This window comes from Monomorium pharaonis, chromosome 3, assembly GCF_013373865.1.
Source record: "Monomorium pharaonis isolate MP-MQ-018 chromosome 3, ASM1337386v2, whole genome shotgun sequence".
In the NCBI taxonomy this organism is placed as follows: domain Eukaryota; kingdom Metazoa; phylum Arthropoda; class Insecta; order Hymenoptera; family Formicidae; genus Monomorium; species Monomorium pharaonis.
Genome location: NC_050469.1, coordinates 15,609,817 through 15,624,413, shown reverse-complemented (window position 1 = coordinate 15,624,413; position 14,597 = coordinate 15,609,817). Strand labels below are relative to the sequence as shown.

The window sequence follows — 14,597 nt, the reverse complement described above, 5'->3', positions numbered from 1 at the left end:
GTCTTATATTTAAGATCGTCTTAAGTACGGTCTTAAGATGCTATCAACCAATCACAGAGCCGTATTAGCATCTTAAGATATTACTTGAGATGATCTTAAAATAAGATTTGACTATGAATACCGGCCTAAATAAGATTCGACTATGAATACCGGCCATAGTATATCTAGACCGAGGATTGTTCCAAATTTCAGGGGTGGGAGCAGCGGTCGCAGATTGCGGCCCCGGTAGCATACGGTCGCATGGGGAGGGGATGAAGACTAAGGGCAAGAACCAATCATATACTGAGCACTCACTTATTCTTTAATATGATTGGTTTTTGCTCTTAGTCTTAATCCCCTCCCCATACAACCGTATGCTACCGGGGCCGCAATCTGCGACCGCTGGGTGGAAGTAAGGCTTAAGCGGGTCACACACACTTTCCGTAGAACGTAACAGTAAGGTTTTGACCAATCACGTACTTGATTTAGTCGCTTACTGTTACGGTCGCCCAATCCAACATGTCGAAATCTTACTGTTACGTTCTACGGAAAGTGTGTGTGACCAGCTTTACGTACGATATAACAGGTATTTCCTTCTCTCTTACATACGCCTGCGTGTGAGAGAGAAGAAAATACCTGGTATATCGTCCGTCCCTTTTCAACGTCTACGTTTGTCCTTTTCTACGTATGCCTATACCCCCACTCCTAAACCGAGCAGGCCTGTATATATTTATATTAAGAGGTTAACTTGTTTATCGTGACAGGCACTTTCACTGTGTCGTTTACATTTGCTTGAGTGGATAGAAAAGCGTGTGCACGAAAATGGAGTGCTTAATCGGTATTCAATGCAAAGATTTCGTGCTAGTTGCGGCGGATATGACAACCACACAGTCTATTATAGTTATGAAAAGCGGTAAGATTTTTTACGTTACTATATAACTCATTATTGATAATCATAATAAAATCTTATTATTATATTCGTTATTATATATATACGATAATACATATATACAGAGTGTCTATAAGTGGCCATCTCCCTTTTTGTTTCGTGAACTAAATAAAAGAGACTTAACAAATGATACCTAACACATTAAATTGTTTGAATTAAACTCTATTATATGAGCAAAATAATCACTAAAAAAATATGTATGTTTAACATGTTTGTTGCGCATGGCACGGATCCATGACGCCAAAGTTTTAGCAGCAATACTCTTACATGGATCTATGACACAGTAGGTTTGCATTACTTTCGTCAGTACAAAATTAGCGTTTCGCGAGTGTGATGTACTTGAAGTAGCATGTAGCCAAGGTACCCGGGCTAAAGTTTTTTGTCTTTAAAAAAAAACTTCCTCTTTTGGGAGTAGTGTACCTTGACCTAGTAGCAGTGAATGTATTAAGAACGGAGGAGCATGTATGATTTTTTTATAGTAATACTAATATTTCAACATAGTAGAAGTTGTAGTGTTTTTTCTAAGAAATATAACAATATATGATATGTCAAAATTATTTTACAAATTGTACCATTTTTTAAATTTAAAGTTTTAAAGGCAACTATTACCTTTTCATTTTTAGCTCTATGGTGTGACCAACTTCTGATTGTTGCATTAGTGACTGACGTGTAACATGTTTGTTTATAATACTCCAGTTGGATCAAAATATTTACCATAAAAAAATTATGCATGTTCTTTTGTCCTCTAACATAGATAGTTTTTATATTTAATCATTATGTTTATAATAGATTTTAATTTAAACCAAGTAATTTGATATATTATTTATTAAGTCTATCCTTTGTAGTTTATGAGATAAAAAGGGATGATCATTTATAATGGGATATCCTGTATATTTTATATATGTATGTGTATGTATGTACGTGCACATGTGGGCGTGCTTTTGTGTGTGTGTATGTGTGTGTGTGTGTGTGTAAAATATGCATAATACATATATTATTAGATGTACATTACACAGGCACACAAAAAAAGAAAAGTGTTCCTAGGACCCCACTAGTCAATTTCTATGTATTTTAACATCCTAAACACGAATCCAGTGTCAGAATTGCTCTAACGTCTACCTTTTTTTTAAATAAAAAAATGGCCTAAAAAACCTTGAAAATTATAATAATTTTGCTGCACGTAGAAAAAGGGTGTAGGTGATGGGACAATTCTGATACTGGATTTGTATTCAGTGGCTCAAAATACATAAAGATATCATGGTCTGGTCCATAATATAGATTCATTTTTTTTGTGCAACAGTGTAGCACAGCCACTCACAAAAAAATGGTTTCTATCACGGACCAGACCATGATATCTTTATGTATTTTGAGTCACTGAACACAAATCCGGTGTCAAAATTGTCCCATCACTCATTTTCCAAGTGCAGAACAATTGCAATTTTTAAGGTTTTTAGGCTATTTTTTTGATTTAAAAACAAAAAAGAAGAAATGAGATAATTCTAACACCAGATTCGTGTTCAGCGTATCAAAATACATAGAGATTAACTAGTAGGGTCCCAAGGACAGACCATTTTTCTTTTTTTGTGTGCCTGTGTTATTAATAATGAATTCAATTATCATTGCAACAAATAATTATAATAATTTTAATGAAACAATTGTAAAAAAATTATACAAATTTTGAATTATTTATTGGAAATTATTAATCTATTAATAAACATTTTACAGATGAACACAAAATCCACAAGATCTCTAATAAGCTTGTCATGGCTATATCTGGAGAATCAGGTGATACTACACAGTTTTCAGAATATATTGGAAAGAATATCCAGCTATACAAGATGCGAAACGGCTATGAATTATCCCCTAAAGCTGCGGCGTGTTTCACAAGGAGAAATTTAGCTGATTATCTTAGAAGCAGGACTCCATACTTTGTCAATATGTTACTGGCTGGATATGACGACGATTCAGGACCAGAATTATACTTTATCGACTATTTAGCATCTTGTGTAAAAGTCCCTTATGCGACTCATGGATATGGCGGAATGTTTTCTATGTCTGTTTTAGACAGATATCACAAATATGGTAAGACATGTTGGAAATAATAGCAAATTTGGTTGGATGTACTAACGATGCAGTGGTGTACATTAAAGCCATTATTCAAAGACATTGATCTAATCTGACAATGAATATAAAAGTAAAATGCAAATATCTCAAATAATAAAACGATATATAAATAACAAAATATATATTACTAAGCAGTATGAATATATCGAGAATTTTGCATCCATATGAAAAACTAATCCATATGTCTATATTAAACGTACATTTTTATACATATCAATTTGTATGGCTTTAATCTGTATCAGTGGAGACACTATCGCGTCCAATCGTATTTGTTACAAGACGGTAAATGAATCAATATCAAACAGAAAATATCAATGTAAAATAATTTTTGTAGATTGCACCGAAGAGCAGGCATATACGTTATTGAAGAAATGCGTTCAAGAAATTCAGAAGCGATTAATTGTTAATTTGCCAAATTTCAAAGTTCAAAAGATATCTAAGAACGGAATCAAAGATATGCAACCAATCACTGCTGAAAACTTGGCTGTGGAAAGTGCTGCTAAAGTATAAAGAAAATTTTTTTTGTAGGAAAATATTTCCATTATAGAAAGAGAGAGAGAGAAATAAAAGATGTAAAATTTGATGATAAAATAATCAATGATTATAATCTTTTACATTTTTTTCATTATGTTATGAAAATCACTGTTTTAATGTTTTCATTCTTACACCACAGACACGCGCTTCGCGCGCGCTACTTTTTATTTTTCAAAAATAAATTACCATAATTGTATAGATAATCATCTATACAAATTTGACAGCTGTCAAAATTCAATCGCAATGACTACTCTCGTAACACGAAGTAAGCGCAGCGAGAGAACCAATCAGCATCGCGGATTGAATCCAATCGTGGAATAGACAATACAGAAAAAAATTGTTAAATAGGAAATTGTCAGAATACAAAAAATTCAGAATATTGTGACATTTATAAACAATTTCTAATAGTGGATAAAAAGTGACAAATATTAACTCCTTCATATTCATTATAGTTGCAATTTTTTTATGAATCGAAAAGAATTTTGCAATTTTAACAAGTTTTTAATTTATATACACATACATTATTTCAATACATTTATTTTAATAAATTCATTAAATATTTGTCACACACGCACACACACGCGCGCGCGCGCATGTATGTATGTATGTATGTTTTTGAGTACTACAAGTACAATATTGTATGTACATACATGCTTAACATCTCATTATAATAATTTCATAGGAAATAACTTCTTAAGCTTCATTTACAATGAGTCGTTGTTGGTAAGAAATTTAAACCATCATGTTCGCTTATTCTTCTCTAAGATCAATTGTGATTGGCTAGATTTTTTACGGCCAACGACTAAAGGTGGACCCCCATGAAGCGGATTATGCGGAAGTGGAACGAGTGGATCATTCTGATAGAACTCTTTCAAAGATTCCGTCGAAATGGTCCTACGATTGGTGATCCGTTTGTTCCGCATAATCCGCATCATGGGACTCCTCCCTTACAACTCATTGTAGACGAGGCCTATTCTTTTTCCTGATACTTAATATTAATTCGTTTAATGCGTCGCAAAGAAACAAAATTATTTTTACATTTACAATTTGTGATTATCACTCACACATGGTAAAAAAGTTATCAGAAATTCTAGAATATTAGTAAAAACTTATAGATAATTGGAATTAGTAGAATTGAAACTTTTATTAAATTAAATTTAAAAAATTTTAAATTATACAATGCACCATAAACACGCAAAACTCAAGTAGACTCGTTATAGCAGTCTATCGTACATACTGCATACAAAATATAAATCAATTGAAAGTATTTTTATTCTACTCTTTCTTTCTCTCAAGCAATAAAACAATGAAATTCTTTATCGTTAACACTTTTAACAGTGCCTTTTTCTATTGCACTATCTCGAAACGTTGATCATCGATACCATACATAAATGATAAAGATTTTCTTTTACATGCAAATGAAATGGCGCTCTTGGATATCACAGTTCTAAATCCTTCTGGATTCTTCCTCTTCAGAGCGAAACAATATCCGCGAACGCATTGTGAATCATGTCGATATATCTTGCAATTTATGCACATGCAAGATATAATTATAAAATATTGTATTTTACAATGCGTGATTGTATGTTCTGAGCACAAATTATTAACTATTACTTATTTTTTCCCTTTTCCATACGCACAATGAACTCGAAAGATAATTAGAGGATAATGTCGTAAATTGCACTGTGTGCTCTTTGCATTAAATTAGGTTATTATTTATCCTTTTTCACTTCAACTCGTGTCTGTTCAGATTGTCGCACATTCGTAGGTGGTGACGGATGATCTTCATATCTGAAATATAATTTTAAAAAGCTTTTTTTTGTATGTACATTAAAGAAACGAATGTGACGTATAACGACGAGGATTTAGAAAATACTTACGAAAATAGCGCCTTAAGGTCTCCCTTGATCAACGCCAAGAGCAATGGCGTGCCTACGCATGCAGGTACTAAATACAGCAGAGCAGGTTGTGCATGATTAAATAAGTGCATAATCGTCATGGTGGCGAGTAATCCCATAAAGTATGCAAAAAATGTTGAATAGAAGTAGATGTTGGTCTTCCTGCTCAAACTGTTGTCGAATCGCAAGAGTAAGGCAATAAAAATACCAGGTAATACAATATCACCTAATCCCAACATGGCAAAGTTACCAGCATTCAATCCCTTTTCTAAGAGATCTTGCGGAAACACAAGTTTAATGGGCACTTCAAAGGACTTTGCAACTGTCACCATTACATCTGTACCAAACACCCAAAAAGCATCATAAAACAGAAGACCACAAAGTAAAATGCACCCAGTCACGACATTGTTGAGATGTAACAACTCGACTCCATTAATGGCAAATGCTATGCCAAACAGATTGTTAGCTATCCAGTGCTGAAAAAAAAAAGATAATAACATAATAGAATTGTTAAGTCTTAATCTATGTCTACATCTTTACTGAATTTTTCGTCACTTACTTTTTTCAAAAGATACCAAGCACCTACAAGTGAGCAGCACACAAGGCACACAATGTCATGGAGATTAAATTTGTAATTAATTACATGCTCTTCTTTATCATCCTTTCCTTGGGTAAATAAAATATGATATTGTGTCTTTGGAATCGCAGCAGGTACTAATGACGAAATCAATGGGCTAAAATTATATAATTTGATAATTTATTTATACTCCTTCCTCCTTCTCTTAGAAACAATAAAAAAGTTTAGCTAATAATTAAAATTGATATTTCATTGAAAATATATATCAGAATTTCAATTCAATAAATTTATAAATATACGCAAAAGACTAAGTTACCTTGTAAGATGACACAAGGCTAAAATACCAAGAAAGAAGAAATATCCAGCTAATATCAGATTAACATACTCCTTTGCAAATACCTGTTAAAATCATTGTCATTGTCATCTCAAATATTTAAATAATAAAGGAACATATATACATAAAGATCCAATTACCTTATATAATATATACAACCCAACTAAAGTAATACTAGAAATGAGAGGAAACATGGCAGCTTCTCTGCGGGACATCGTGTCAGGCTGCTCGCCACTGGTTTTATACAATTGCTACAAAATAGAATGTAAAATTGTGAAAGAAAATCAACGAAAATTATGTATGGTACACAACATTGTAATTTTACCATTATCGCATTATTTCTACATCTCATTGCGCTACATGGTAATACTGGATATTGGATTTTAATAAATCTTAATTTTTCAAGCAATCAATTTACATTCGAAAAAAATGGACAAATATCAAAGACTACGACGAAGAATTCTATCATAAATAGTTGCAATACTAGCGTTAAAGTGATATATGGGAAACAAAGAGATTTCGTAAGGATACAAGTATGTGTAGAACATATGTCAAAACCCGTGGCTAACCTGCTGTTCCTTATGGTGTTTGACCGCACGATAGCTACCAAAGAAAATCGGTAAAATGGCCATAATAATGAGACTACCGTACGCAATCGCCATTCCTTCGGGCGTCGACGGTGTTCTTGCTGTACTTGCATTTTGGTATTCCGTTAAGTTTTCGTTTGCCTGTGCCATGATTTCGCTCACCCTGCTCGCCATCTTGAATACGTCGACACAATCGCTGGGGCATCGGGAGTTGGGAGTTGGGACAGTCACGAGGCACGAGCACGACGGTGCTGCCGCCAGTGTTACCACATAGAAAAAATAAAAATCCCCGTATTTTATCCCTAAATCAGGAAAAAAATCCCTAAGTTATTAAAATTTGATTCAGGCAGAGAGGAACCAGGAGCTCTATTCTTGAATTCATTTGCAAGAGAAACGTATTCGCAAATTCTGTTCTTACAGAAAAGTTAGAAATTTATTGGCTATCGTATGGCTATTAACCAATAAACTTACAATTTTCTGTTAGAGCGAGTATTTGCGTATACGTTTCTCTTGCGAATGACTTCAAGAATCGGGCCCCTGAGGGTGCGGTCCCATGGAGCGGTTATGCGGAAGCGGAACGAGCGGATCACCAATCATAGGACCGTTTCGACGGAATCTTTGAAAGAGTTCTATTAGAATGATCCCGCGATTGGTGATCCGCTCGTTCCGCTTCCGCATAATCCGCTTCATGGGATCGCACCCTGAGAGCGGCCACCGGTTAAGGTTGGTTTATAATAGCCGTAACCGTTAACTTAGGCCGGTGCCGTAGAGGCCGTTACCGTAATCTGTAAAAGGGGCGTTTATAATAGTTCAGTCGGGGGCGTTTATAATAGTTACGGTCGCAGTCACACCGTAAAACGCATAACCCTGTAAAAGTTATATTTTTTTATATAAATAAATTTAAATTAAAATAATGGATTTGTCGAACATAAAAACAATGGATTTATCTGAAATTATTGTGTGTGGAATGTTTTTATCAATTCTGGGGCTGGCATACACTGCATATGAAGACGCACCGTTGGTTAAAAAAATAAGGAGAAAACGCCGTTGGAGTGTACGCCCAATTAATCAAAAAAGGAAGGACACAGGACATTTTCATAATTTATTTAAAGACATGGCGACAGTAGATAATGAACAATTTATTAAATATACAAGAATGTCGCAGACCAATTTCTACAAATTGTTAGGACTTATACGACACAAATTAATAAAGTGGAGCAGACGTGAGCCTATAAGTCCGGAACATAGGCTAGTTATTACATTATTGTAAGTGATAAAATCTTCTAATTTTTATAATATCTTGTACAGAATTATATATATATTAGTTTCGATGTAAAGAATAATGTATAATTTATATTATTGCAGCTATTTGTCTCAAGGCTGCAGTATGCAAGTAGTTGCATGGTCCTTTTTGATTGGAAAAACTACTGTATCTGTAATAGTCAAGGAAACTTGTGAAGTAATATGGAATGTTCTTAGTTCCATATATTGCAAACAACCAACAGTCGAAGAATGGAAAAAGAAAGCGGACGAATTTTACAGACAATGGAATCTCCCTAACTGTTGCGGTGCAATCGATGGGAAACATATAACAATTCAGGCACCCAAAAAATCAGGAACTGCTTTTTTTAATTATAAAAAAACATTCAGCATCGTCCTCATGGCTGTTTGTGATGCTGACTACATATTCACACTTGTAGACATTGGAGCATATGGCTCGCAAAGTGATGGTGGAGTATTCTTGGAGTCAGTCTTCGGCCGAGGATTGGAATCCGGTAAGATAAAGTTACCAGCAAACACACCATTACCGAACACAGATATAGATTTTCCATACTATTTTGTTGGAGATGAGGCTTTTCCTCTAAAACCATATATTCTAAGACCTTATCCAGGAAAGAATTTAAATCAAGAAAAACAAATCTTCAATTACCGATTATCAAGAGCAAGGAGAACAATAGAAAATTCATTTGGCATTTTAGCATCGAGGTGGAGAATCTTGCGAAATAATATCATTGGCGAAGTTGATAATATAGAAAGGATTACCGCTGCCACAATATGTTTACATAATTTTCTGCGCATTTCTGAAAAAGATGCCGAACAGCTAGTGTATTGCCCTTCAAATTTTTCTGACACTGCTCAAGGAAATGGTCATATTACAGAAGGCTTATTTCGAAAAGAACAAATTGATAATAGTTTTCAAAGAATAGGACGCATGGGTGCGAATAATCCATCAAGATCAATGATTGCTCTACGTGACAGAATGGCACATTATCTTTCGCATGAAGGAGCAGTTCCTTGGCAGTGGGCACATATTTCAAGAGGATCCAGACCGGAGTGACATCGATAAAGACGAGAGCACGAAACTAATGAATAAAAATTATACTTAGATTAGCAAATAAAAATTGTACAAAACAAGTTTAGGATAAAACGATTTATTTTTATATTACATTATATATGTATTACTCTAAATATTTGGCAATTACTTGCATGATTTCTATTTTGCAATGTATCAATTGTCTGTTGTCTAAATTTTTCAAGTCAGCATATATTGAGTTACAAAAGTTTTTCAAGGAATTATCTTCCGCAGTCAAAGTGTTTCTTTCAGTTACAAATTTTTGAAAAATATCTACGGCTTCATCCATTTTGGCTTGGAAAGATGCTTTATTTGAGGAACCTTTGTCACTCGGAGTAGTAGATCTGGAGCGCGAGCGTTTTGCTGCAGGTGATTGAGTAGTTTCTCTTGAAGTGCGGTTTATGGTTTCTTGTGAAGTCTCGTCCATCGATACGTCGTCAAAATCCTTATGTGTACCTGAAAATTGAATTAGTACTATTTTTAATGTATTATTACTATGTTTATAATTGAAACAAATTATTTTAATATTTAAAGAGAGTAAATTAGTATAATTTGAAGAATCAATCATCAGTATAAAATCACTCTACGAAACTATACATTGCAACGTAAAACATTTATAATTGCTACAACCGAAAGTGTTTATTATAATAGTATCTATAAAACCAAAGACGTAAAGAAAATTACAAAATTTTAAAATAAAATTGCAAACCAGTTTGTTCGTTCAGATATTCCACATTTTCATTTGGTGTTTCATCAAGGTACTGAACATCTTCATAATCTAATTCTTCAGCAGCATTATGCTTTTGAGCCAAATTTTGAGAATCTTTGGCATAGGAATCATTTGATAGCATAGAACATGAAGAATCTTCAGTGTCTTTGCATGGTGACTCGACGTTACTAAATGTCTTCCGTCGTTTTACACATTCGTGTAAAAATGCCAAATTTTTCATTAATGGCCATTCTTTCTGATCCGATGCTCCTGATCCTGATCGTATTAATTTGCATCGTTCTTTTGAAAATCGATTCCGCAAGGCAATCCAGCGATCTCTACATTCAGAACCTAAATAACAATTATAATTATTTAATACTCATTCCATCAAGTATGTACATCTGTATTTATGTAACTTTATATGAGACATATATATTCAACGTACTTCAACTAATTGAAAAGGACAAAAAAATATGTTGAAAAGGCTCAATTAATTTAAATTTAAAAAGATAAGTAGCTAGAGAGCCTACGACAGTTATTAATTCGTATAATGTATATTATTAAAAAAAAAACAATAACAAATGTGGACTCTCTAACTTATCTTTTTAAATTTTAATTGAAAATGTTATAAATGTGATTGAAAACCAGTCATTTATCACAATTCAAACTTTCTATATCTTCTCTAACAAAATAACCTAACTTTTTATTTGTGTATACAAAACGAACAGAAATTTAGGAAAAACTTTCATGTTAGTATTTCTATAATAATTAATATTTATCAAATACATTGTAATATACTCACTTGATGCATTCAATTTGTTACCAATAAATTGCCAAGAGTTTTCTACGACATTTTTGTTCTTATAATCTTTTTCTTTCTTGTCGTATAAATGCCGAAATTGTTCGACCCACAAAATTAAATCCGCGTCATTTATTTGTACATTCATCACTATTACTTTTTTTTTTTTAATAGACCACTATATCACGTATGTTGTATGTCAAAAGGTTATGTGCTTTCGACTCCCTTGATGGATTTCAATTCTTTTCCGTTGCTTTCACTGGCCGTAGGCCGGTAAAGATAAAGTTGAGTCAACTTTTCGGTTACGGCCAAAAATAACAGATTACGGCCAACTATTATAAACGGTAGTACGGGTTTCCTATCTTTCAACTTTTACGGCACCGGCCTAAGTTAACGGTTACGGCTATTATAAACCAACCTTTACACGACATTAGTCCGAAAACTAGATGGGGAAAATGTTGGTACCAACAAAATTCTCTAGACATTTCAATTTCAATTTTTACAGGTTAGTAACATTGTTTAAGTAGTAATTCCGCGAGTATTCGGAGACGTTTTGACATATGCGCGCGCCAAAATAATAAATATTAAGTTAAATTGTAACATGTAATTGAAATTAATGTTAAAAAATTACAACTGAATATTAAGTACATAGAGATGAACAAGAAAAAAAATGTTTTATATATTTATATGTAAGAGAAGAAATTTTAATATAATATATTAATATATTAAACTATACTAAATTATATTTTTATTATATTAAATTAATTAGTAATAATAATTTTCAATTTCTTTGATGTGCCTTGACAGACAAGATTTATGATTGAAATCTGGTTTTCCATATTAAAATCATTGTCAGCCGAGAAACAAAATCTGTGCAAAATAAAATAGAAACATAAACCCAGGTAGCAAGGTGACGTCTAATTGACGGCATTTTTTGGTCATTTTATGACGAACCAGACGTCATAATGTCGAGATAAAATGACGTCTAAATGTCGTAAAACTGACGTACATTTGTCTCATCTTAACGACGTCATATATTGACGTCAAAAATACGTCATTATTTTCATATTATTGACGTCATTTTCAAGAAGCTAGTATCGTACATTTGACGGTATTTTATTGTTATTTTTATGAAAAAACATAGGTTTTTAGGTTACATTTAATAAAGACGACATTTTAACGTCATTTTTATGACTATCCCAGGTAGTAAAAGCCGTTATTTTGACGTTTTAGAAAATATTTTGGGTACATGTCCTATATACCCAGACAGCACCAGATATCGTACGAATATTATACTCTCATACGTAATGTACTGTGATCATACCGAATATACGTAAAACATTCATATAACGTCTCAGTAGAATGTCATTTTGATATATCCTCAAGATAAACTTAGAATATAGCGACTGAACTTCGCAACTCCTACTGAATATACTGAGATTATATCTAATATACTCAAAACATCCGTAAAATATCCTATGATATATCTCATGTATATCTATCACATATTTCCAAAATATCCGCGTAATATCGAAAGTGAATCATGTCAACGCTATCTATGATCTGTAACGTTACGCATTTTCGTCTGCCGTGTGATGCAGACACGTGGTGAAGTGTAGGGTGTGAACGTGCGAACACGAACTCACGGACAACGTGGTTTTCTCAGGAATTACGCCCAGATAACTCTGGTATGTACATAAGATATAATATAGTAACGTAAACTATAATAATATATATATATATATTGTATATATACATATATTATTTAGGTTATAACCTACAATTATCTGAGCATAATTTCCCAAAGCACCCCAGCGTATTCAACAGATATTACGCTTCATTTTTTGCGATAGCTTCCTGATGTGCGAAATGATTAATTCCTCTTCTTATTTCTTCTTGCTAATTCTGTATGTTTAATTCCTTGTTCCTTATTCCTCTCATTATGCATGAGCCCATATAATGTGAACATACTGTAGACATATTGTGAATATACTGAAGATATACTTTAGACATACGTATAACATTCTTAAGATATATTCGGTATATTCTCATAAACTGCCAGCGAAATTCTATGGGATAAGGCAACGCGGACATAGTACGTTATGAGTATATACTCGCCATATCACAGACGTATCTCTAATATTATACGAATATTGCAATATACTTTCGCAATATCCTATTATCGTTCTCATAATCTACATGTGCTGTCTGGGTATGCAGTACTTGCATTATGAAAATATCGAAATAACATAATTATAATGTAAAAAAAAATCTACGTTGTTTCTCAACAAGCATCACGACCCACCACACCATAGTCACGTTTGGAATTGCCTAACTTCCGCGGTCACCCATCCAACTCTGAACCGCCGTCGACGTTGCTTGACTTCGAAGATCGTACGCTACTTAGCCCTTTGTGATGATCCATGAACACTTGATGATCATGAATACATATTTGTTATAGATCAGTTCAATAGATGAGAGAAACATGAAACTTGTAGTTAACTAATATTTTTATAAATAAATATAAATTTACAGTTTTTTTCCTGATTCTTACATATGCAAAATAACATGTGGAATAACTTATAGAAATATGTTTTTGCTCTGTTCTTTTGATAAAGCTAAATTATACCTCAGACAAAACGCAATATTTATAAAATATTTATAAAATATTTATAATATTTATTTAAATATTTTATAAATATTTATCTAAATATTTTATAAATTTTTTTGTGGTTTTAGATTTAACAAATCATAAAGATTTATCATATATATTATAAAAATATTTATGAAATATTTATAAATATTTACAAAATATTACTTATACAAATCTTTATCTTTTATTTATCATAAATATTATATAAAATATTTAATTTATATTTTAATATGTTGAATAAAGATTTTTTTTTTGTATATATAAAATATGTGTAAAATATTTATATAATATTTTAAAAAAATAAATATTAATAAATATTAATAAATATTTATTATAAATATTATGTGCTGCCTGGGATGATTCTGAAATATTGATAGTATTAATTATATAAAATATTATATTAATTTTAATAATGTTGTTTATTAACCAATCTTTAAATAATGATAGTTATAGGTAGCAAGATGTCGTCCACTAGACCTCAATAATTTGTCATTTGAGGTCAAATCGTCAATTATTACAAAGAATTATAGTTAACGTCAGTAATTAGTCACTAATAAAATCTTATTAATACGTCGTAAAATGATCAATTAACTGACGTTATTAATTAGTCAAGAATATGACGTCGGAAATACGTTGTAGGATGGATAAATGACTGACGTAATTAATAGGTCAAAAAATGACGTTACTATTACGTCTTAATTTGGTAACATGACGTCTGCGACCTTAAATGACGAATTATTGATGTCGTATTAACGTCACCTTGCTACCTGGGAAGAAGGAAGAGGGAAAGAAATAAATGGAGAATAAAAATATACAGGGTGTCCCAACACACGTGGACCATTACTCGTAAAAAGGTAAAAGGGATCGAGATGAACATAAAAGTCCAATATTGTCTTGGGTTAGGTCTGCAAATAACCGAGATATTAACGTATGGAATTCTCAAATAATCTAATTAATTTCTATCGTAATTGTGAACAGTAAATAGTAAAAGCTTATCAAACATTCATAATAGATTTTTTCCCGTGTTATGGCTCAAGCGGATCGAGCTCTTTTCTCGGCGCGCTCTCATTCGCATAATTTGAAAAATTAATACCTTGATTA

At 32.5% G+C, this 14,597-nt stretch overlaps 4 protein-coding genes and 1 long non-coding RNA gene across 6 annotated transcripts; 3 read left to right on the top strand and 2 right to left on the bottom strand.

The window, feature by feature from the left end:
* The first annotated feature begins 680 nt into the window (after positions 1 to 680).
* LOC105828222 (proteasome subunit beta type-2) lies at positions 681 to 3,646 on the top strand. The gene is made up of 3 exons (XM_012666495.3): positions 681 to 892; positions 2,654 to 3,010; positions 3,387 to 3,646. Exons 1-3 carry the CDS (start codon positions 802 to 804, stop codon positions 3,560 to 3,562), a joined length of 624 nt encoding a protein of 207 aa, XP_012521949.1. The 5' UTR covers positions 681 to 801; the 3' UTR covers positions 3,563 to 3,646.
* A 464-nt stretch (positions 3,647 to 4,110) lies between these two features.
* LOC105828306 (minor histocompatibility antigen H13) lies at positions 4,111 to 7,191 on the bottom strand. Its single transcript, XM_012666602.3, has 6 exons — positions 6,965 to 7,191; positions 6,536 to 6,646; positions 6,378 to 6,460; positions 6,044 to 6,218; positions 5,467 to 5,960; positions 4,111 to 5,377 (listed from the first exon to the last, which is right to left on the bottom strand). The coding sequence occupies exons 1-6, from the start codon at positions 7,154 to 7,156 to the stop codon at positions 5,299 to 5,301; spliced, it is 1,134 nt and encodes a 377-aa protein (XP_012522056.1). The 5' UTR covers positions 7,157 to 7,191; the 3' UTR covers positions 4,111 to 5,298.
* Positions 7,192 to 7,701: 510 nt separating this feature from the next.
* On the top strand, positions 7,702 to 9,397 carry LOC118644813 (protein ALP1-like). 2 transcript variants are annotated; one of them, XM_036284427.1, is made up of 3 exons: positions 7,702 to 8,248; positions 8,348 to 8,757; positions 8,962 to 9,397. In XM_036284427.1, exons 1-3 carry the CDS (start codon positions 7,896 to 7,898, stop codon positions 9,318 to 9,320), a joined length of 1,122 nt encoding a protein of 373 aa, XP_036140320.1. In that variant the 5' UTR covers positions 7,702 to 7,895; the 3' UTR covers positions 9,321 to 9,397. The 2 variants fall into 2 exon arrangements, with proteins under 2 accessions (XP_036140320.1, XP_036140319.1); XM_036284426.1 differs by having other exon boundaries at positions 7,703 to 8,248; positions 8,348 to 9,397.
* A 1-nt stretch (position 9,398) lies between these two features.
* LOC105841158 (transcription factor Adf-1-like) lies at positions 9,399 to 11,241 on the bottom strand. Its single transcript, XM_012688302.3, has 3 exons — positions 10,847 to 11,241; positions 10,045 to 10,395; positions 9,399 to 9,791 (listed from the first exon to the last, which is right to left on the bottom strand). Exons 1-3 carry the CDS (start codon positions 10,989 to 10,991, stop codon positions 9,442 to 9,444), a joined length of 846 nt encoding a protein of 281 aa, XP_012543756.2. The 5' UTR covers positions 10,992 to 11,241; the 3' UTR covers positions 9,399 to 9,441.
* A 153-nt stretch (positions 11,242 to 11,394) lies between these two features.
* On the top strand, positions 11,395 to 11,736 carry LOC118644814. Its single transcript, XR_004962592.1, has 2 exons — positions 11,395 to 11,532; positions 11,651 to 11,736. It is a non-coding gene; the product is annotated as an uncharacterized LOC118644814 (long non-coding RNA).
* The last annotated feature ends 2,861 nt before the right edge of the window (positions 11,737 to 14,597 follow it).

Coding starts and splice junctions, on each gene's coding strand:
- LOC105828222 (XM_012666495.3), top strand. CDS start 802: ATGGAGTGCTTAATCGGTATTCAATGCAAAGATTTCGTGCTAGTTGCG. Junction 893..2,653: donor TATTATAGTTATGAAAAGCG/GTAAGATTTTTT, acceptor AACATTTTACAG/ATGAACACAAAATCCACAAG. Junction 3,011..3,386: donor AGACAGATATCACAAATATG/GTAAGACATGTT, acceptor TAATTTTTGTAG/ATTGCACCGAAGAGCAGGCA.
- LOC105828306 (XM_012666602.3), bottom strand. CDS start 7,156: ATGGCGAGCAGGGTGAGCGAAATCATGGCACAGGCAAACGAAAACTTA. Junction 6,647..6,964: donor AACACCATAAGGAACAGCAG/GTTAGCCACGGG, acceptor TCTATTTTGTAG/CAATTGTATAAAACCAGTGG. Junction 5,378..5,466: donor GACCTTAAGGCGCTATTTTC/GTAAGTATTTTC, acceptor ATTATATTTCAG/ATATGAAGATCATCCGTCAC.
- LOC118644813 (XM_036284426.1), top strand. CDS start 7,896: ATGGATTTGTCGAACATAAAAACAATGGATTTATCTGAAATTATTGTG. Junction 8,249..8,347: donor AGGCTAGTTATTACATTATT/GTAAGTGATAAA, acceptor ATATTATTGCAG/CTATTTGTCTCAAGGCTGCA.
- LOC105841158 (XM_012688302.3), bottom strand. CDS start 10,991: ATGAATGTACAAATAAATGACGCGGATTTAATTTTGTGGGTCGAACAA. Junction 10,396..10,846: donor TAACAAATTGAATGCATCAA/GTGAGTATATTA, acceptor ATTGTTATTTAG/GTTCTGAATGTAGAGATCGC. Junction 9,792..10,044: donor ATATCTGAACGAACAAACTG/GTTTGCAATTTT, acceptor TTCAATTTTCAG/GTACACATAAGGATTTTGAC.